The sequence below is a fragment of the Sylvia atricapilla genome, chromosome 7 (assembly GCF_009819655.1).
Source record: "Sylvia atricapilla isolate bSylAtr1 chromosome 7, bSylAtr1.pri, whole genome shotgun sequence".
In the NCBI taxonomy this organism is placed as follows: domain Eukaryota; kingdom Metazoa; phylum Chordata; class Aves; order Passeriformes; family Sylviidae; genus Sylvia; species Sylvia atricapilla.
This window is the reverse complement of record NC_089146.1, coordinates 18,939,964-18,962,673: the sequence shown is the minus strand read 5'-3', so window position 1 is coordinate 18,962,673 and position 22,710 is coordinate 18,939,964. Positions and strand designations below refer to the sequence as shown.

The following is a 22,710-nucleotide window of genomic DNA, read 5'->3' as shown; positions in this document are numbered from 1 at the left end:
AGAGTATGAAGCATAGGAACCAAGGAGCTGCTTTTGTGCTTTAATACTGTTTTATGTATGTATTCAAGGTGTTGGAGAGAATGCATGTGCAAAGAAAAGTCATGAAAAGTACCTCATTGCTTTGAAAGGCTCTGGATTGGCATTTCCTGAGGATAAAATTGCATGTGGTATACAGGAACAAGGAGCTGGAACTAGCACATTATCTGTTCAAGGTTTGTGTAGAAAAATATTTTAAGAGAAGACTTGATTATTGATGGGTTTTATATAAACTGCTTTGGATTTATTTTTAAGAAAAGCTTAATCTTAATGAAACTTAAGGAATTACCTATTATTTATTGCACTACCAAATTACAGGACTCTAACTTCTGTCAACAAAGCTAAACATGTTAACTTTTTGTTGCTAATATGCTGAGCACCATTTTTCCAGTCATAACGTCAGTGGAATTTGAGTAGGCAAGATGAAATTGCTCACAGTAGAATTTTGTCACTGCAACAAAGTGATTATCAATCCACAGCACCTCTTCTTATAAAGGTTCTGTGGATTTCTTTTTTTCCTAGTCACTGAAGTCCATGAGAGGTTTTTTTCTGTTTCTGAAAGAATGCTCGTTTGTTAACACAGTGCATTGAAGTTCTGCAATGGCATGTATTTGCAAAACCCTGATTTTGTATTGCTTGGAAATCTTACTCCAACTTCTCAGTCCATTACTATGTATCTTTTAAAGAAAACTAATGTAGTGTTCCATTTCATACTGGCTTAAATATCTTAAAATACGGTATTTTCAATATAAGACTTACGAAAAGAATCTCTGAACTTTTTTATTTCAAAAGGTTTGGCAGGTGGTACAGCAACATCAGGACAAGGGGATTCTTCAGATGAGGTGAGACTTTTTAAAGACTGTAATGAACTGCAGCTGAGTTTTAAAGGGAGAGAACACTTGCAGCCAGATCCCACAGATCTCACATCTTATATCTACCATACATTATCCAAATTTTAGTAATTAGGAATAATGGAGGTATAAAGGAATAGATCTCATGCCTTTGATATACTCAGGACCTCTTGAAAAATCCTGAGTTTTGCTAATACTGTTCCAGTTTCGTTTATGTATGTAATGGAGAAGGAACCTGTTTAGGTACTCTAGAAATCACTATCAAGTAAATTGGGCTTGATTGAAGCAAACTTAGAGCATGTAATACTATGAGTGGTGTTAGGAGTTTTTGGCACTTGAGAATCCAGCTGAACTGGTGATAGCAGCAGTGAGAATTTCTCTGTAGATAAATTCCCATGTGTAGACTTAATCTTACCAAACATATGGAGTGGGAGTAAAAAGGAGAAAAAAATCTCATTTTAGGTTGAGCTTTAATAAATAAGTGGAGGAAAGTTAAATTCTTCTAGAGTGACTTTATCAATTTATTCTCATCTTTTTTCCTCAACTATTTAACACCTAATTTCAACTAGGAAGCCTTAGCAGACATTTTGGTAGATTAACATAACAAATTTTAAATAGTGAAAAGAGATATCCCATAGAAAAACATCTATCCCTCAGTGTGGCAAAAGCATTAATGGATTATATTTTATTTGATTCCTTGGAACATAATATCTTCCTAAATAGGATGACAGGTTTAGAGGGCCTTTTTCCTCCTTTTGCAGAACAGAAAATGTGAGAAATAACTGTCATTCTTCAGACTAATTTGTTATTAGAACCATTTACTATTGTAGAAGTGAAGCTAAATACTGAACTGTGCAAAACGTTTCGTTTAGTGTTGCTGCTTAGTTCCCTGCAGAAGTACTGCTCTGATTTGTAGTCTATGTAAATTTTGTAATCTAGTATTCCATCTGTGAAACAATGCCACCATTAGATCTTGGTAAGAAAATTTTTAACCTTTTTACATTCATTTTAAATACCAGATGGAGAAAATCTAGTTAAAAGTGTGCTCTTGTCACATTTCTCAACTATAACATAGTTTTACTCAGCTCTAAGAGAGGATAATCAGATATTAAAAACAAACATTAAATGCCCTATGTAGCTCACATGGCAGTATGGAGGAGAGGAATGTTATTTTTCTAATTAGCATTTCAGCTTTCCACCTGCACAGTCTATTTTGACTTTTGGATGAAAGGAGTGGACTTCCTTTTCAGTAATTCCTATTTGTCAAGCTCATGATTGAGAAAAAGATTATAAACGAAAAAATTAATCTTTCTTCACTAGTGCTTTTTTCAGGACAGGAAACTAGAATTGCAGAGTGGTGCAGTTCATAGTAATATTCTAGCAAGTCTGATTTTTTTCTTGAGAATACATGGCCCCTCTGATTGGGAACTGGGCAGTGGCGACATCCTGAGAACTGACTGACTCATTCCTAATTGAAGTACCAAAGTGCCCTGTGTTCACAAAGACCACAGGATTCCTAAGTGTTCAAATGTGTGTCCATCTTAAAATGAATTTTCAGATGGAGGAAATGAAAGGGTAGGCAAAATCAGACCTTTAATTTACATCATACTTGTGGTCAGTCCTTAGATAAAAAGTGTGAACAATCTTCTGCCTCAAGGAAGGGTAGTAACTTCTTGAGATTCAGGTTCTTTATCATTCCAGAGAAGCTTGGAGGTAAAACATGGCATTTGCTTAGGGGAGAAGGATATTAAGTACTTGTTTTTAACAGCAGATATCTGCATTAATTATATATAATTTTATTAGCACCAGTAAGAATTTTCATTTCTCGTTTCATTAGGACTACCAGTGTTGGCAAAGATCCGTGCAACATTTTATATGCTCCTGTAATGTCACATTCTTTTTTTAACATGCAGCGTTAGATTTTGTGAAGTGGTGGTGTTGATGTTTCTAACATGTATTACATATATTACTTTGCTGTTTAGTTTGTGGAGTGCCTTGAAAGCTTAAGGTGACAAGTGCCTGTGTAAAATGTCTGCATTATTCTGTAGGGAACAAGCAGTTAGAATTGGCCTCTTAAAGGTGTCAAAAAGACTTTGTTCTTGCATCAAAAGTTTATATTGATTAGAAAGTATGTAGCTAATTATATATGTTGCCAACTTGGATATACAGTATGTTGGCTGATATTTTTTCTCTTAAACAAAGCCCTACAAGTGGATAAGGTAAAATCTTAGATGTGCAAAGGTCAGAAATTTTGTTGTGTTAAACAAAAATCAAAGCAACTACTTATGAAATTAGTGAAATAAATGTGGATGATAAGGCTGTCTGTAGGGGGAAAAAAAGCCAATTAAAAAAATCAGATTTTTCTCTAAAGAGTTGCACACAATGTGTGATTCCTGTAAACAATAAAAGTGGTTTTCTTGTAAGAATATATCGAAGACTTCTTTGTTTTAGTTTTGTAGCTAAACCAGAATTTTGAGGGTATATCATCTCTTGGCAATAAGGTCCCAAGTATACAACTGTCATTTTTTAAAACTCTTCCTCTACCCCAGGAGGACCAGGATGGTAGCCAAGGTGTGGGAAAGCGCAAGAGGGTGAAACTAAGCAGCACCACCAAAGGTATTTATATAAAGTGTAAATTTATTGTGTTTGCTTTTTGTCTGTCTTAAAAATATCCAGGGATGCTCAATTCACTTCCAAGCACTGCATGTGACAGGTATTAAACATAGGAAAGTCTGAAAAAGAGTAGCAAGGGAAAATGTGGTAATTGGCAGGTTAGGTTTTCCTTGAGTGAGTACCACTGTCTGGGACTCTGACCATTTTGTCACCTCTGTGTTGTAAGCTGACCTCCAAAAATTCAATCAGTTTTCACTGTGTGCCTATCAGGGCTGCAATATAGCTTCACAAAACAAGTGTTTGATGTATGTGTTCTTAACAATTTTTTTTCATTGTGCCACTGTATAGTAGGATTGTATTTGCAGCCAGGCAAGAATAGTTCTCTCTGGTCCTGGTTGGTCTTTTTGTACTGTTTTAGTAGTCTTTAAGATAAAATACTTGAATGAAGTCTCTCTTGAAACCACTCCATTATTTTTCTAGCTTGAAATTAGTCCCTTTTGCGGTTTCTAGTCCAACATGAGTAGCACTCACGTTGAGGTCACTGCAAGTTTTGATTCAATAATAACCATAGGCTAGACAACGTAGTTCTATCTTGTACTTGACATATTTCTGTGCTAAAAAGTGTTGAATAATATTTAAATGCTATTGTTAAATAAAGAAGACCTTTTTTGGTTGTGTTATTTTTTAATATGAGTGTGAGGAGACTGATATTGGAAGTGAAAAGAATTGGAAGCCTTGAGAGAAGAATATTTGGGTAGAGGAATTGTGAAAATTGGAATAAAGTTCTGGAAGGTTTCTGGAACAAAGGTTTGGAGCTTGAGATTTAAATGCAAACATCCATGAATCAGTGAAATAGTATGATGTGAGGAGGATGGGAAAATAAGATTGATTGTTTCTAGTGTTTCCACATTGAAGGAAAAACGATGAGGAAGCTGAGAAAGCAGAGAACTAAATGTTTTGGCAACTGTGTTGTTTAGAGGTGATCTTAAAAATGGTATGAGAAGGATTGTGGTAGACATGTGGAAGAGGCAGTAGTTTTAGAGAAATGCAGGAAACATAGAGACATCCAAGGAAAGTTCTCTAACTTGGATTTAAGAGGCTGTTAACTTGTCTAAAAGATGTGTTAAGAATCAGGTAACACAAGTTAAAAATGCTGCTGTTCTGATGCATAGTAACTAATTAGGGAAAGAGACAGGGAGAAAGCCCAGATTTAGAAGCTGCCTGATCAGAAAACCAGATCAGCAGTGGCATTTCAGGATAAGTGATACTTGAATTCAACATTTCATTTTCCCCCAGGATTGTAGTCTTCCCCCTCTGAGGCATCCCAACATGGACTGTGGTCATGATGTTGATAGCTCATAATATCTGCCCCAGGGGAGGGAGTCTGACAATGGGGGAAGGGTAAGTATCTGTTTTTATTAAATATCAAATAGTTTTCTGAAGTTTTCAGTATTCATATTTTATGTCCAGTAGGGTATAAAATAAGAGTATGGAAAGAAAATTTTGGAAAACTGACTATTGAATAAAAACAGATCTACCTTTTCCATATAAGGAGACTCCCTGTCCCATCCTAGCTCTTCCATGGTACTTTTAATTCAGGGTTATTTATATACTTGGGGGTATCTTGGAATGCTAAGTCTCATATTCCAGAGAGACATTTACAACACTCTGTGAGGCATTTTGTGGCACAAAGAAAGAATAAATTATTTCTTTAAAGAAACCACTTTTTTTTTGCTGAGATTTATTCATGCAGGTATGGGACTGAGTACTGGGAAATTTTTTTGTTTACTTTGTTTTAAAGCCTCATCCTGCATGCATCTGAAAGACAGATTTTTAAGACTATTTTAAACCCAAAGGCATTTTTTAAAAAAGGATTTTAAAATCTAGTGATGCTTTCCAGAAGAGTAGGAACATTAGTCCCAGTGTTCTTGACAAATTTTCCATGTTTGTAAGAGCATTCTGCCTACTCAAATTATATAGCAGGTGCAAAGCAGATATGTATTGTTGTACCCCTGCCTGAAACTGCTCCATGAAGTATTGGATATGCACTGTTCACCTATGGTATGTGCCAGAGAAAGCTGCACAGTCAGTGACAGATGCAGTGTTGTGTCACTGGTCTCCATGCCTGGTGTTCTCACTCAGAAGCATTTGCCATGGCCTTAAACTTGTGCTCTCTGTTCTGTGGACAGAAGACTTCGGTCTTGCATGGCTACCAAGCTTTTGTGGGCAGTCAAATCACATGTGCTTCTTCATAATGAGCTGAGCGAGAGAGCATAAATGAGCATCATATGTTTGTTGCTGTAGGTGATGTGTAATACCTTACAAAATAGTTTAATATAAATTAATATCACAAAATTTATAATATTTTAATATCTGTCATGATTCTGTGAAGGTAATGTTTTATATCAGTGCTTGTTGAATATATTGAATAAAACATTCCCTTTTTTTTTTTTTTTGTGGCTTGCTAGAATCTTGAGGAGAACCCTAAAATTTAAGTCTGAGCAAATTGATTACTTGCTCAGGGAGCTCTGACATTTGGTAATGGTGGAAAATTGAGGTAATTCCTGCTTAGGAAGAGCACAAATGCCTATCTTGCTTAGAACAGGCACAGAGCTATCCAGTGCAGTCTAAAGCTGTCACACTTCGGTGAAGATGTGAGTCTTAAAGGCCAGATGATGTTCGGTGTAAATGTTTTTGGATCTGCAGTGGTGCAGAGCACTTCATACACTCCTTTTGGAATATGTGATTTTGTGTGGAGTTACATATCTTCAGGTGTAGTTGATTTCTGAGTATGGAGAAGTAGTAGTATTATTACTTTCTTCTTTAGTCTTCATATGTTACTGGAGTGAACACTACCTGTTGTAGTTGGAAAGCATAAATGATCAACCTCTTGGAAAATGATGATGAAGAGTCTTAGTTTTTTAAAAAACAGAGTTAATATGATTTGTGCTCTGTTAAGTGATAATTTCATGAACAGTTTGTTCCAGCAAAGGTCAGTTTGCAGCTTTGCAATCAGGAAACTGATCTGCTTGAAAACACAGCTGACAAAATGGAAAGATCCCGGACTTGATTACTGTGTAGATCCCCCACAGGGATCTATACTATCTATACTTATACTATCAGCATAAGTAAAGGGGTAGAGTGAATGGACAGGAAAGGGGAAGGATGAGACTGTCTCTCCTGCTACCATCAGGAGCTGGTTCCTCCTCATTATCTGATTATGGTAACTTTTGTATTAAAAAACCCCAACAAACAACTTAATGGTTGGTCAATCAGTGCATGTATTGCTTTGAAAGTAAGAATAAAGGATACATTATTGCTTTTATTTATTTTGTTTAGAGCTTGGTAAAGTGTTGTTTAGATAATAGAATTCATCACTTAATCATAAATTCCAGTTTGTTGTTTTAATATGAAGTTAAGTAGTAGTCTGCACTGTTTCCCTTGGTTAAGTGGTTGTGTAAATACTGTGCAGTTTTCTGTGATGCATTATAATCAGTGCAGCTATTATGGTAAGGTGACGTGATTCAATGCAATCAATGAAGATTGTACTCTGTGGTAGAATTGTACTGAAAACCCTCACTGGCTTCTCTGAGAGGTTCTTTTTATAGGTACAGACTCTGACACCCTGCAGTATTGGTGATCTTCGTTTTCCCAGTGTTTAAAAAGAAATTATTTACAGACTGCACTAAAATGTTTTTAAATTTTTATTGCTAAATTTTTATGTGAATGCAACTGCACTATTATTGTTCCTAGTTTTAATACTTACTGTATTACACATGCCCTGCTTCAACCTTTTATGCAGATCAGTCTATCATGGATGTTTTGAAGCATAAATGTTTTCTAGAAGAATTATTATTTTGGACAATAAAATATGAATTTCCACAGAAGATGGTGACTTTCTTACTCAACATGCTACCAGATCAAGATTATAAGGTACTTGGCCTTACTTCATTCAAGCCTATGTATCTTTTTATATTCACATATTTAGTGTGTATGATGCCTTGCATGACACTGTGTATGCTTATGTTTGAATATGTCCTGGTTTGGAGTAAATTAGGCAAGAGCCTCCAAAAGGAGTCCCCTAAACCAAACCTCCACCACCCCTTCCCCCCCAGCCCTGGGTTCGGGAAGGAAAATACCTCGGAGGAAAGTGGAAAAACCGGTTTATTGACAAAAATACACTCCCCAACACCGAATAGTGGGAAAAAGATGGGTTGCTGTGATGAGGAGGGTGCTGACGCGTCTGTTGCAAGACCCGGGACTTCTCCAACTCCTTAGGTCAGGTCAGGTCAGGTCAGGTCCGGAGCCGGTTCAAACCTTGGGGGGGGGAAAGAAGGAAGGAGGGAAAAAAACCAAACAGAAGCAGCAGGGGGGAAGAAAAACGGCGGCAGGGGCAGCCGGAGAGCAGAGCGAAGCGAAGCGAAGAAGGCAAAAGCAGCCGAGCTAGCTAAAGCCAGAGCTGAAACAGCCAAGAAGGAAAAAAAGAAAGAACTGCAGGCTCCCGCCCAAGAGGGCGGGGTTCAGCTGCGAGACATAACAACATATCCAAGATATGGGATGGATATATGGGATAGGAGGCAGCTCAACCCAGAACAGAATAATAAGCAGTAAAATAATGCAGATCTTTTACCTTGTTTTAAGTATTTTGTAAGAAGTTCTGAAGTGTTTAGTATTTGAAAACCAATGTTTTGGACAAAACAAGATGGATAAATCTGGAGCAGCACTATTAATTTTGATTTCATGGTTTATTTTCCTTTTTGTCTGTTGGTGCATATTTGCATGTATTGGATTTTTTTATTTTACTTTGTAAATTGTTTTTAATCACATAAAACATGTGGCACAGCCCTGTATGATTCTGTAGCGTGGTATGACTAGTGAATAATTGCAGTGATTTCATTCCTGTTTCAATTATTGTAGTAGGCAGTGGTTTCTCCATACAGGCCATTACAGTGTGAATGTTCTTGCTGCAGCTATGCCCTAGGTGATTTTGGCAGCCTTCCAGGTGCTTCCTTACAGAGTTTTGCAGTTGTCCGTACCAAGTATCTCCTGGCCTGGAGTTGTGGAGACTGGATGTCACCTTCCTGTTTTAAATCTTGGTGTGCAGCCAGGTTTGGTTGTTTGCTCCACATGTTCCCAAGACCTAGTATACATAGCAATCAGGCTTAACATTTTGCTCTGATCATGTCATACCCTTGAGCCATGCAAATATTTTGGACTTTCTCAATCTCTGCTGGGAGGAAAAGATCAAGAAATTTAGAAGTCCAGGCATATGCAGATTTCTTCAAAAAGTCTGTTTATAATGGGACAACCGTGTATTTGTGTCCCCTGAAAACCTTGCTGCATCAAAACAAAGGACATGAAGATAACTTACAAGGAAGAAAAAGATCGGATATGGGCCTTCAGCACCACTGTGTCCATGTGAAGACACCATTTTGATTTGGGATACCAGCAGAGATTCATCTTGATCTTAAATTCAGCTAATACATGAGGAGACATTAGGACTTCTTAACTGATGATCCATTGCTATGAAGCTTGAATTCTTCTTGGTATTTGGACACCCACATGGACATCCAGTTCTCCTGATCCATTGCCAGCTAAATTCCTGCCTGTAAAAACACCCAGCTGCTAGCAGCATGCAGAAGAATCTGGTAAGTGTTGCTGTGTTTCCCTTATAACTGTACCGTGCAATAACAGCAGCTTCTAATGATTGTGGGATCTTTCTTCCTTTGGTGATGAGCCATAGTCTTCAGTGACTTTCTTTGTTCTGTTCATATATCTTTCTTCACTTAGAATGGAGATCATGGTGTCTTTTGCCTCTCTATTGATTGCCACCTTTAACTGGAAATAGTCCATTTTCTACCCACCAATGCTCAGAATGAAAGGTTTTTATAAATTTTTTGGTTAGTTGTTTTCTTTTTGTTACCACTTTCATATTGTCTTTCATTAAACAGTTAATTCCTGTGTTAAAGCTTTAGTAGAAGCACAAATGGCAAGTGTTCAAAAAACTTTTAGAATCTGTGTTTAATTGCTGTGGTTGTCTAAATGGCATTTTTAAATAGTAAGGAAACTCAGAGCAGGAAATGTATGACATAGCAGTACTAGGGAAGCAGTAAACTATTATTTTTGCAATATACTTTTGCTTTGTTGCAAAACTATCAATGCTGCATAAATTTTATGAGGCCTGTGGTTAATTTACAAGGAGTGGCTCTGCCTTTTACATGGAAAAGAGAGAACATAGCATTTTGGGATGAATTAGAAGAATCTTACGTGCTTCCATTTAGCTTTTTTGAATGAAAAGCTTGTTTGCTGATAATTTATACTGCATTCTCAAACAACAGGAATACCTCTAGGGATCTAAACTATTCCAAGTGGTCTCTGCTTTCTGCTGCTTTCTCTCATGCTGTCTATACCACATGTAGTTTTCAATTTTTTTCTGTATCTGCTGTTGTACAATTTGTCTGCTTCTTCATGAGGCAGTTTAGCTCATTAAATCAGCAGAATTCTGCTAGGTTGGATTTCTGATAAACTGAGGGAGCTAGTTGGACCCAGAGGTGGCTATCTGTGTATGATTTGAAATTGTTGAAATCTCTGACCTCCAGCATAAACATATTAGAATCCACCATTGCCTTATGTAGCAGTCGCTGAGCCTCTAGCAAACTCAGTTACACAGATTATTTTTTTTTAAATAGAAAAACAAACTTCCCTTTAAGGGTTCCCAGTGCTGAAAAGAGATGTTGAATGGGGTGGGCTAAAACCCTGGGTTAAGTAGCTCTTCCCTCTCTCCCCACTTTGGCATATGAGAGAGATAGCACAACAAAAAGTGTGATCTTTGCCTTACAGATTTGTGCTTGAGACATCCCTTCCAGCTCTCTCTGACATTTGAAGCTTGGAAGACTTACAAGTGAAGAAAAAGAAAGCGGAAGAAAAATTTATTGAACCTTCCAAGAAATTAAAAGTGTTATGGTGTGGACAAGAGGAAAAGCAAAAGTCTACAGAAAGACTTTCATGTGACCAAGGAGAAGGTGAAGAATGTGTTGGCAGTGAACAGGAAGATGGTGGAAGAGTGTAAACCATCCAAGAGCAGAGCCTTGCTGAAATCTGGAATACTGGAAATACAAAAATACAAAAGCATCTGGTAGACATAATGAATCAAGAAACATAATTACCAGAAATGCTGTGCCTTGTCAGCACCTCCCATAGTGACCCTTGAGGCATCTATTGCAGCATTAGGAATTCACTTACCCCTGGATATGCTGTGCTACAAATTCTGTAGAACAGTTTTTCTATTGGAACCTTAATTTTAGTGCAGCATTCAGCTGGCAGAAATACTTTCCATCTTAACATTGAGAATATAAACATGGGAGATGTAAGTTCTAACTGAAGCATGGGGTCAGTATTAGTCTCCAAAGAATCCTGGGATTGAAGTTGAGTGGTCACTGAGAGAAAAGGCTAGCTGAAAAAATTAACTTTGTTTTTCCATAGGTAGAAATTTAGAAGCTGCTCAAGATCATAGAGTGTAAGTCAGTGAAGAAAATTAGATGTACAGAAAGCATGTCTCTCTTAGAGGAACCATTTCTTGCAGAAGGTTGGAAGCTGAGTATTTAGAAAGGTGTTATGACAAAAATTGCATTCTTGCTCCATTCAGTATTTTTCCTTAGCTGTGTATGTAGCTTTGGCTACTGAAATAAAGGATATGTGGATGGACTGATTTGGCCTACTGTGGCCGGGTTTGTGTACTGACTGCAGTTTACCACAATATTTCAGCTTCTTAACTTCTGGAATGAGTTTAGTTTCTTCCTCTCAAAATTGGCAAGGGTTGTATTTGTTTGTTTAACTTGCGAGTGAATGTAGAGTAAAGCTTCTGTCTTTCCTTTAGTTAAGTGTTTTCCAGAGTCTCTACCATTATACTGTAATGAGAGCAAATTTACAGTACTTTCAGAAGTTCATTATTGTAATTGAGTGAGGCACAAAAAATTTTGATGTATACTGATATAAATTAAAGAAAAAAAAATCTACATTTTGTCCTTAGAGAAGGAGCTTGTTTGTGGAGTCAACTTGAATTGAACATGCTGAGTACAACATAGTTTCTTTATCCCAGAACCCAAAAATTCTACTTAAGCATAATACAGTGTGAAGAAGTAATAAATAATTAAAGTGTACTTTTTTTACTAGCAGCATTAATATATTAGCTTCTTAAAATATGAGCTACATAATTTCTTTTGAGGCTTAACATTAACAGAGTGAATGTCTTGATGATAAGTCCTAATGCCAGTGATGAAAATTATTTCAAGCCTTTAACTTGAAGGAAATTATGTGATGGGAATATCTGTAATGCCAGAATGATATTGTATTGACTTTGCTCCAGTGTTGTGAATGCATTGTGGTGAAAAGGCTTTAGCTGAAAACAGTTACCATTGTGTGGTGTATGTGGAACAGACTTTTAGTTATTACACAGGTTTCCCTCACTGTGGACCAGGTATAAGAAGGCAAGTGAAGTATTCTTGCGGTGTTTCCTGCAGTGATTTCCCTATTCTCACCCTGATCCAGTTTCTTGTATCAGCAACTTTCTCTTTGGGGATATTTGCTGAGCAAAGCAGTTTCTGTGCCTAACAGCAGAATTTTTTCATAGTTTTGGAAGTATTTCTTAGGTGATGATAACATGATAGTGCTATAATAAAAGTATGAGAGCACTGAATCTAAGGCAGGTCAAATATAGAAAACATGCTCTGGCTGCCTGAGGGTGGTTTTAAAATTTCTAATTCTATGCTTGTGAAAGGTTAATACTTCCAGAAGGAATAGGCAAGGGATTTTTAGACTTCAGATTTTTATCGCCACGCAGCTTGTCTTCTTACTAAGCCAAGCAAGTCCAGATGGTGTTAATTCAGAACCTAAAGTACTAAGTGAGAAGTGATTTCAAAGCTAGCAGGTATGTTCATGTATGTGCAGTGCAAAAGGTTGGTTTATAATGCATTTGGGGGCTAATGGAGTGGAACACAGGATTGTACTAAGATTTATGTGTATATGTACAGTACATTTAAACACTGATCTGGTTTAAAAGTACCACTAACAGTTGTGTGAAGAATAACAAAGCAGGATAAAGAACTTAGATATTGAGGGAAAAGCACTAAGGGTTTATTTTAAAAGTATAGGATTCTATGATAGTAGACCTGTTTTGCTTGAAAATAAATGAAAACCTTACTTCATGGTTAGATGGCTGCAAGTGATAAGGCAGCTTTTTATACGGCACTTCTAAACTCATTGTTCATAGTGTATCATTTTAGGACATTTTGTTGTAGGATGTACAAATTTAGGCTAAGTTAATTATTAGAGCCTTACTACTTTCACAGTCTTGCTGAGATATTATATTCCTCGTTTGAACATTTCTGTGTTGCCTTTTTTAGTGTGGAAAATGTAGAATGAGAAGATTAGATTCTTGGGAAAGGTAATGAAATTAGCAGCCTAAGATATACCTCCCTATAAACAGGTCTTTTCATTTGGTTTGTTTCTAGAAATCAGTCATCACTTTTGGTTTGTCATAGCAACTGGTGTTTCTCAGAGTATGTTGCTTGTACATTTGTAAAGGAATATTTTATCAAGAAAGAAAGCTGTAATTTTTGTATGATGCTTATTAAAGTCAACATTTCTTTATAATTTGCAGATTGCTTTTACAAAAACATTTGTTCAGCATTATGCTTTTATTATGAAAACACTGAAGAAAAGCCATGAATCAGACACTATGTCTAATAGAATTGTGCATATCAGTGTTCAGTTGTTCAGCAATGAAGAACTAGCACGCCAAGTAACCGAAGAATGCCAGCTGCTGGATATTATGGTCACTGTTCTGTTGTACATGATGGAAAGTTGCCTTATTAAAAGTGAATTGCAAGGTAGGTTTAATTGTTTGTTTGTTTCTTTCCACAGATAATAAATCGATTATAGAGGAAATTTAATCTTTCTTTGGTGATTAATCCGCCCCTCTGATGCCTTTCCAAAAATGTACAGCATCTAGCAATATACGGTAGAGGATGAGTCTCAAAACTCCCTGGAAATATAAAGGTTGTTACCAAGAGTGATACAAACCTTTGATTTGTAGGGGTTTTTTTAGGAATGTTATATAATTTAGGACACAGATTTTTACCTTGCTAGTTCTTAATTTGTTGCATAAAGTGCATAAGCAATATTTTGAATGAAAAATGGTATCTACAAATGGAGACCCATATGAATTTAAAGTGCTTTCTGAGAATTTCACAAGCTATTTGTAGTATTTAAAATTGTTTTCGTTTTTTAAATTGTGGTTTAAAACTGTGATTGCCTTAATAAAATTTGATAAAGTTAGAAGACAATAATTTAATAGTTTGTCAATATAGGAATTTGATCAACCTTTTGTTTGACAAAGTGGCAGTTTGGATTTGAGCTGTTGTAGACTGTATAACTTTTTTAGTGAAAACAACTGTTCTATTTTTCACCCTCCTGGTCTTACCTGTCCTTATATGAAAATGGCTCAATTGAATCTTGCTGCCTTCTGTCATTCTCGCTTTTATGTACCTAACAGACGGGAGACCTCTCAGCCTTCTTTATCCTAGTTTAAATCTGAAAGTACCCCCTAGACAGGCTGAGTGCTACTGCTAAACAGATATCACGAACTTCTGCATGAAACTGTATTTTTTTCCCAAAATACCTTTGTCTCAGAGTCCACTCTACGTATATCCTAAGCCAAAATGACTGTGCAGAAATGGGAAATCCTCACTTACCTAGTTATCAAGAGTGCCCTCATTCAGCAGCACTTCATTATGAAAAATGTTTCTGTTGCCCTACATAGATTGCTTTACAGTTTTAAAAGAAAAATACTGAATATTTAACAGTTTGCATATCAAGTGATTTCTGCTAAATCAATGCCATATTGGTAGAATGTAATTTCAAACTATTTCTAAGCATCTTTGGAATGTTACTTTTTGGTCAGTATGGGACGCTGCTAGTGTGGTGGCGAGGTTCTGTAATGGGTCAGAATTGCAGTACAGCAGAAAAAGGCTGTGACTGTGATTAGTTATTTTCTGAAGAATCTTCCTGGTAATTAATGGACGTAAATTTGAGCTGGTAAGTTAAATATTGTTAAATATATTTGTGATAGATGTGTGAGAAAAGACTTACCCTTGGAGCTATTCCACTGTTCCCTTTTCGCTTTTCCTAGCACTAATGATTTCTCTTAGTTAAGATACCATTATGGAGTTACAGAATCTTTTAGGTTGGTCATTGAATCCAGCAATAAACCTGGTACTGCCAAGTCCACCTCTGGGATATGCCTGGTTCGTTTCAGCATTTTCACATTTCCCCCTCACTGCTTTATATATGAGGGGTTGAGCATAGAGTAAATGGACAGAAAAGAAATAGTAAAATTTGTTATTGGAGTTTTCCCCTCTCAAATTCTCATTCTTTTGCATTTTTTTGGGCTTGTATCTTGTGTTTAGTTTAAGTTCTCTCTTAAATTGCTGGAAACAGTAAGAAGTCTATACTGGTGAGATAAATTAAGAATTTTGTGCAGCTACTGTAAACAATAGGTTGTTTAGTATCTGAATGAGACAAAATTTTCAAATCTAGGCAATGGATGGTTGGAGAAAGCACGTTTGAGAGGAGCAAGGAAAACATGGAGCAAGACTTGTGTATGCTACAGCATGTTTAATTTGCATTGCTCACAGATCCTAGTTGTCTTTTGAACAGCTTACAGCTGTTTAAAATGTATAGTTCTCTAAGGGTGTTTGTGGACCAACTGTTTTAATGAAGCAGTTGGCCTGTATTGATACCAACTTTGTGGTGCTAACTCAGCTTACCTCTTTCACCTTTCATGTTGTGTGAAAGGATGAGGGGTAGAAGTATAGATGCAGATGATAAAACTGGCTCCCTAAGGAGATTTATGTCCATATGTTCTTAGAGAATTTTTTCCTCTCTATCAGCACTTTCCTCCTAATGAACATTATATGGGAAAAGGATTTTATTTATAGCCCTAAGGAAAAAGTAATAGTTTATCCTTTGAAAATCTTTAAATGACTTTGTATTAACCCTGGCTTGTAGAGTACTCTGAATAAGAGGCAATGCCAGTGTCCATCTGAAGTAACTTTGGATTTGTCTAAGCTATACTGGGATAGATATAATTGTTGGTCCTTTGCAGAGTGCTTCAGCAGATTCAGTGAGATGTTACTGAGTTCTTGGACAGGCCAAAGAGAACCACTCTACATACAGGTCTACCTCATCAGCCAGGGACTGGAATCTCTTCATAAGTGTCTTTTTAGTGCAGCTGTGCTGTGCTGCTTATGACCCTTTCACTGTGTAAAGGGTAATTACAGGGGTTCTTCAGTGCATTTAAACTGGAGCCATCAAGATTTTTTTTTCTTTTGTTCTTCTTTCTATTGAAACAGAATATTAACTGTCGTGGTACTGGAAGTTGTTTCGCTCAGATCATGAATCCAGAACCAATTCTGTTTCCCTTCTGATCTTTCCAGGACTCCCTCTTATGAAAAGGAAGCAAAGAGATTTATTTGACAGATGTAGAGGATGAACTTCTGTGTTTGAGGGTGGGAGGGAAAGAACCTCCCCTCCCCAATTTCATATCATCCTCTTCTAGGAACCTTCTCCTGCTCTAGTCTTGGACAGGCTGCATAAACCCTCTCTCTGTCCCAAATTGAGAGTGGAAATGCTTTGCTCTGCCCTTTTCAGACTCAACGTGCCAGTATAGGTTTTGATCACCAGATTTCCTCTTGAATGCTGTAAGGTACCTTGCTCACTTGGGAGTATGTCAAATTCAATAGTAAAATTCAGGTGTTTGTAATAGGAATTATATTATTTGCCTTTTTTATACTTAAAAATATTGGAAGAGCTGCAGCTGTGATGGTTTGCTAATGTGCTACTTTCCAGAGGTTGTGATTACTGTTCAAAGTTTAAGTGACTCGTGCTAAGTGGGATTTGTGTTGGTCAGTCCATGATAAAAAAACAACCTCGGGTACCATGAAAGGAACCATTTCAGTTTTCTGCAGTTTTCTGTGTGTGTGTCTGACCCCAGCATTACAGTGCACCCTAATTGTTATTTTTGCGTTCTTTTGTAACTTTATTAATAAATTAAAAAAAATTACTTTGTCTTCTGCTTTTAGTTATTTTTTTTCTTTTTTAAATCTAGATGAAGAGAATAGTTTACATGTTGTGGTGAATTGCGGGGAAGCTCTACTGAAGAATAATACTTACTGGCCCCTGGTTAGTGATTTTATAAACATACTTTCACACCAAAGTGTGGCAAAGAAATTTTTGGAAGATCATGGTCTTTTGGTAACATGGATGAATTTTGTATCATTTTTTCAAGGTATGTGACTTACTATAATCAGTACTAATACAAGGATTTTATGACAGTCAATGTTCACAGGAGCAAAATCCCTACAGTGGTGTATGTAGATATTTAATCTATTGGTATTTCCCCAAGATTGTATTTCTTGAAGAGAACAGTATAGTCTAGAAAACAGATCACAAAAATTATCTAATGGATCTTTTTCTTGTGTGGGAAGTAGTTGAAGAATGATCACATCACACTTTGTCGACTCAGATCCATGGTGCAAGAATTCTGAGGTTGTACTTAATGTACAGATCACAACTGTAAAACAGGCTGTTTTACTGGTGAAGTTCTAAATTTAGATATACAGGAAATTAATCTGATACGTCTGGATCTTTTTCTAAGTGTTACTGTAAAGAATTATTTTGATTTTATAAAAAAAATATTTTAAGATGGTGTATCTCAATACTGGTAAATGTTTTGCTTAGAAAGAGGACCAGCATTCAGATGTTCTGATTGGCTGAGTGACATTCAAAGTTAACGTCCCCTGAAAAGCAAGGACTTCAGTTATTAGCCAGTCCTTTATCCATTCTGGTATATTTCTGTTCAAACTTGGTTTTATCAAATATTCTGCCACTAGCTAAAATAGATTCTTACACTTTGTGGAGTTGTTTTTAGAGGTGTGTAAATGCATAATACTAAAAATACTGCATTACGTTTAGCCCTGGTTAAATCTTGGATTGTATAACTCTGCTTAAACTTTTGAAGGTATGAATTTGAATAAACGAGAATTAAATGAGCATGTGGAGTTTGAATCACAGACATACTATTGCTGCCTTTGCTGCTGAGCTGGAAGCCCTGTGCCCAGCCAATGTGGGGTCTGCTGTCACACTGCAAAGTTCGGGTAAGGCTAACATTTCCCTGTCATGATTCTTGGTTTTATTCGTGACTTGCTCTAGAATTCTCAGACCTGAAAGGGCTGTATTTTGTGTTTGAAAAGACTGGTTTGGCTGCTTTTGTCTTTTTAAATAATTTAAAACTCCAATCAATTCAGATCCTGTGTAAAGTGAGTGCAGAATTCATGCTTGTACATAATTTATGGTCTCCAGTACTGGGACTACAAGTTCAAGATGTGTGCAGTCATTTCATATGACTGTACATATGGAATGATTTCTCATCTAATGAAGAACTTGATAAATGGCTCTGAGTCATTCTGCCTTTGTTCAGTAGGAATGGAGATATGTAAGTCGTCCTAATGTGATACTAAAGTTGGCTATGACTGTGAATAGACACTTCATTGTGATGTGGGATGGAATAATTTATGGGTTTGTGTGGTTCTCCTATCAATTTGAGGTGAAAACCTCTTAGATTCCAACATCACCTGGTCTCCAAACTAGAGCAAAGACTTGTTGCTGTTTGAGACTGTGAATTATATTAAGTTACAGTAAAAATGCAATCCATCAGCTTTTAGGAATATTTAACACATGAAAAATACTTTTTACTTTTTTTCTATGAAATAAGTACTTATATTTGAAATTAGCTTATTAAGATGTGTAATAGTGTCAGTGAGACAGTAGTCCCTGGATTGAACTGCCCACTGAAAAACTGCACATGCAGTCCATGTGATTTTAGACCAGTTTGAATCAGGCAGTTGCAAAAGCCTTTCTGTGATGTAAATTACACTGTTGCATTATGAATTTGTCAATTTATGAGTCTGGATTGGGTTTTGAAAACCAAATTATAGCTTCTGGCTGTTTGAAGTGTTCCTTTCATTCTTGCTTAGGGATAGCATATTCTTTTTTTTCAGGCCGTACTTCTCCACCAGTTGTCTTGTCAGTCATGTCTTCAGCCACATGTTTCAACCTTTTGGCCATTCTCAATAAATCTGAAAGTGTTAAAGAAATTTTGTAGCTTAGTTGTTGTACTTACTTAGTGAAACCTGATGGGTTGGAAGAGATTCCAGCTCATGTCTCACAGGATAGGGAGAGCCAACAGAGCCTGGCCCTCCTAGACTGTGGAGCAACAGGATGGGAGCATGGCTCTTGTATTTCCTGATGAGAAAAGGTGCCTGACTGAGGAGGTTGCCACTTGCACAATTTCTGGCTGGGCTGAGCACTGCTGCCTTTTGCATGAGCAGCGTGTCATTGGATACCTGAGAGTGTGAGGCAAGTCTGGAGTCTGTGTTCGAGAAAGAGGGAAGATTAGGGGGAAAAATCTGCTAAGAAAAGAGGCTTTGCAAGTTCTGCTGATCACAGAGCAATTTGGTTTAGCTTCTGTTCTGCCTTTCCTTCTTGCACGACTGCTTCTCTCCTGGAGGGCAATGTACAGCTCTAGTCCTGAAACATGATATAGCCTGAAATATGGTGTAGTTTTATGGCATTGTTACAGAGTTACATCATACGATAATAACAAGGTTTGCTTACCATTGAAATCTATGTAGTACTGTGGTATCGTATTATTTAAGGTGTTTTGTGTTAGCCAGCTGTAGGGACCTTTTAAGGAGATAGAACTTGTAGGCCATTAGCTATTTCTTTTGGTTGCATGGAAACTTTCTTTTGTTCTTACAGCTCTAAATTATAGGTGAAAGTAAATGGATAAATTAAACAATAGTAGGCACTGGGACCACCTAGAGAGCAAGTCCTATGGGGAGCAGCTGAGAGAGCTGGGGTTGTTTAGCCTGGAGAAGAGAAGGCTCAGGGGTGACCATACCATTCTCTGTAACTCCCTGGAAGGAGAGTGTAGCCAGCTGGAAGTTTGCCCCTTCTCACAGGTAATCAGCAACAGGATAAGAGAAAATGGCATCAAGCTGCAGCAGAGGAGGTTCAGGTTGGACAACAATAAGAATTTCTTCGTGGAAAGGGTGGTTGAGCATTGGAATGGGCTATCCAGGGAAGTAGTGGAGTCTCAATTCCTGAAAGTGTTCAAGAAACAACTGGACCTGGCACTTTGTGCTGTGGTTTTGTTGACAACGTACTGTCCGGTCAATGATCTTGGAGGTCTTTTCCAACCTCAGTGTTTCTGTGTACTGTAAAAATATTCTTGAAATAACTATATTTATTTGTAGTAGGAAAACAATGGCACTTAAAACTATTTTGGCTCGTATAAGTGTGCTGGTTTCTCTTACCTGCAGGAAACGCAAGAATACACACGCAATGTTGTCAGATACTGCCTTGAAGCACTTCAGGATTGGTTTGATGCTATCAACTTTGTAGATGAGGTAAATATCCTTAGTGAATTTTAGCAAAGTACAATGAAAATCTGATTAAATTTCAAAGGTGAAATTTATATACTCCCTATACCCCTCCTCCTCCCCTTAATTGAAATGACTATTCAAGCTAGTGATCAAAAAAGGATTGCCTTGCTGAAATTAGATATTTTACAGTGTTATGCCCTAGGATCCATTTTTTCCTGTAGAGTCTTGGTGATTTAGATTTGTGGGTGCAAGCTTGAGCTGTGGGTTTAGAAAGCAAGTGCTGTGGATACACTACTGTTGTGCTATTTGAAGAGCTGAATGAAGTAGGGGCAAAACAGAAGTCCTCTTCTGCTTTGGCAGTTGGGGAGCAGCTTTGCCACTTGGCGGGCAATACTTAGTCAGCTCAGAGAGCCATTAGCTTCTCTCGGTTGGGATAAACTATAGTTGTCTAAGGGAGACTTCTGAATAGTCAGAAAGACAAGAATGAAGTACTGCTACTTTCATGTAAAGTAAGTCCATCAAATGAAGACATAAGATATTGTCCTTGGTGGTTGTGCCAAAGATATTTGTATGTTTGGTTTTTTTTCAATACATTATATTAAATACCTTTATTTTACTTTCAGCCAGCACCTAACCAAGTTACTTTCCATTTGCCACTGCACCGTTACTTTGCCATGTTTTTAAGCAAGGTAAGCACATGCTGTAGTTTCACAGAAGATGGAAATTCTCTGTTGAATGTGATCGTTCAACACACATATGCTTGCTTTTGTTTCTAGGCTGTTAAATGCCAAGAACTAGATCTGGATACTATCCTGCCAGATCAGGAGATGCTGATGAAACTTATGATTCACCCACTTCAGATTCAGGTACAGGCAGACTTCTGACTTAACAATAGGAAGTATGTCTTAATTGTGGAATATAAAAATAAACTATATGTGACAATAATAACTAGAATACACCAAGTAGTTAGGGTAACGTCTTTTTTGTTTCCCTTCCTATTTCTAAAATTAAAAATGTGGCATTAGTTATCATACTCTGAGAAGCACATAATTATAGTATTCACTATAGCTCTTCCAAAGTGGTAGGAAGGACCAGCCCTTTAAAAACATAGAATTTTAATGTTAATAGAAAGGAGTGCAGGTTGACAAGAACCCCAAATCTGGAATTTTTGTATTTTAAATTGAGAGTGAGTTTCAGAATGGATGCACATTTTTATTTGCAAATTTGGATTTACTTGTGTATAAGTGGCAGTGAGTAGTATTTGTAATCACTACTTTTAGATCTAGCCTCTTTTCACACAATACCTTAATTTTTGGTTCATTTTGGTACCAGGATACCTTCATTTTGAGTATGTTTCAAGATTTTCATGAACAACTATATGTATAAATCACGTCATTTGCCTTTGATTACAAAGACAAATGTTGTCTAAAATATGCCCTCATATAAAAGTATGGTATCTATTTCATAAACTTGCATGTTTTCATCTCTCACTCTCCAGGAGAACTAAATTGGTATAAATAAATCTATAATTGTAGTATGTATGGATGTATATGTGTAATGATAGTGAAGAAAATGATGAGAGGGCTGGGTCACCTCTGTTATGAAGCCAGATTGAGAGAATTGGCATCATTCAGCCTGGAGAAGAGAAGGATCTGTGGACACCTTAGAGTCATTCTCTATAGGGGCCTACAAGAGAGCTGGGGACAAATTTTTTAGCAGGGCCTGTTGGAATAGAACAAAGCTAGTGGGTTTAAACTGAAGTAGGGTTGATTCAGATTACCTGTAGTAGCTTTTTGACTATGAGGGTGCTCCTACTGGAGCAGGTTGTCCGTGGAAATGGTAGATGCCGACCCCTGGTTAGATTGGATGGGGCTCTGAACAACCTGACGTAGTTGAAGATGCCCCTGATCATTGTAGGATGACCTTTAAAGGTCCCTTCCAACCCAAACTATTCTGTGACTCTTCAAGAGAGCCCCAGAGGGACTTCTTAAAATGACATCTGGTGACAGGACAAGGAGCAATTGCTTTAAGATGAAAGAGAGTAGTTTAGATGAGATATCACCAAGACATTCTTTGCTGTGAAGGTGGTGAGGCACTGGAACAGGTTGCCCAGAAAAGTCAAGGATACCCCATCCCTGGAAGTGTTCAAGGCCTTTAGGCAACCTGGCTTTAAAGTACCTGGAAGGTGTCCCTGCCCGTGGCATAGGGGTTGGAAATCTTTAAGGTCCCTTCCAATCCAAACTGTTCCATGATTCCTATTTTTCTATGATAACATACTAATGATATGCTAAGATTGAACCAACTAGCTGAACATCCCTGATATAATTATTATTTTTTGTGTTCCCTGAACAGGCAAGTCTTTCTGAAATTCACAGCAATATGTGGGTTAGAAATGGTCTACAAATTAAAGGACAGGCCATGACTTACGTGCAGTCTCATTTCTGCAATTCAATGATTGATCCTGACATTTATCTACTGCAAGTAAGTTATGTTTTCTGAGAAGTCAAGGCAATAATATTTATCTACAAACTATTGAATAGAATAAATTTAATAAAATTAATTTGCTCCCTCTCTACAGGTCTGTGCCTCTAGACTGGACCCAGATTATTTTATTTCATCTGTTTTTGAAAGGTGGGACTAAAAGTTGAATGCTCTTGTTCAATGTTGTGCTAGCTGTTGTGCTAATTTATAGTGTGTAATTGAAAAAT

The 22,710-nt window shown here is 37.1% G+C and overlaps 1 protein-coding gene and 1 long non-coding RNA gene across 2 annotated transcripts in view; both read left to right on the top strand.

The window, feature by feature from the left end:
- UBR3 (ubiquitin protein ligase E3 component n-recognin 3) overlaps positions 1-22,710 on the top strand; it is a 105,671-nt gene that overhangs the window by 15,652 nt on the left and 67,309 nt on the right. The window contains 14 exon segments of the mRNA XM_066323345.1: positions 69-212; positions 829-878; positions 3,437-3,503; positions 7,303-7,433; positions 13,159-13,387; positions 16,666-16,845; positions 17,578-17,639; positions 17,641-17,667; positions 17,669-17,713; positions 19,940-20,026; positions 20,626-20,691; positions 20,779-20,868; positions 22,355-22,483; positions 22,581-22,633. Coding sequence (XP_066179442.1) covers positions 69-212; positions 829-878; positions 3,437-3,503; positions 7,303-7,433; positions 13,159-13,387; positions 16,666-16,845; positions 17,578-17,639; positions 17,641-17,667; positions 17,669-17,713; positions 19,940-20,026; positions 20,626-20,691; positions 20,779-20,868; positions 22,355-22,483; positions 22,581-22,633 — 1,360 coding nt within the window.
- LOC136363846 (uncharacterized) lies at positions 7,500-11,608 on the top strand. Its single transcript, XR_010744066.1, has 3 exons — positions 7,500-7,525; positions 8,092-9,148; positions 10,341-11,608. It is a non-coding gene; the product is annotated as an uncharacterized lncRNA (long non-coding RNA).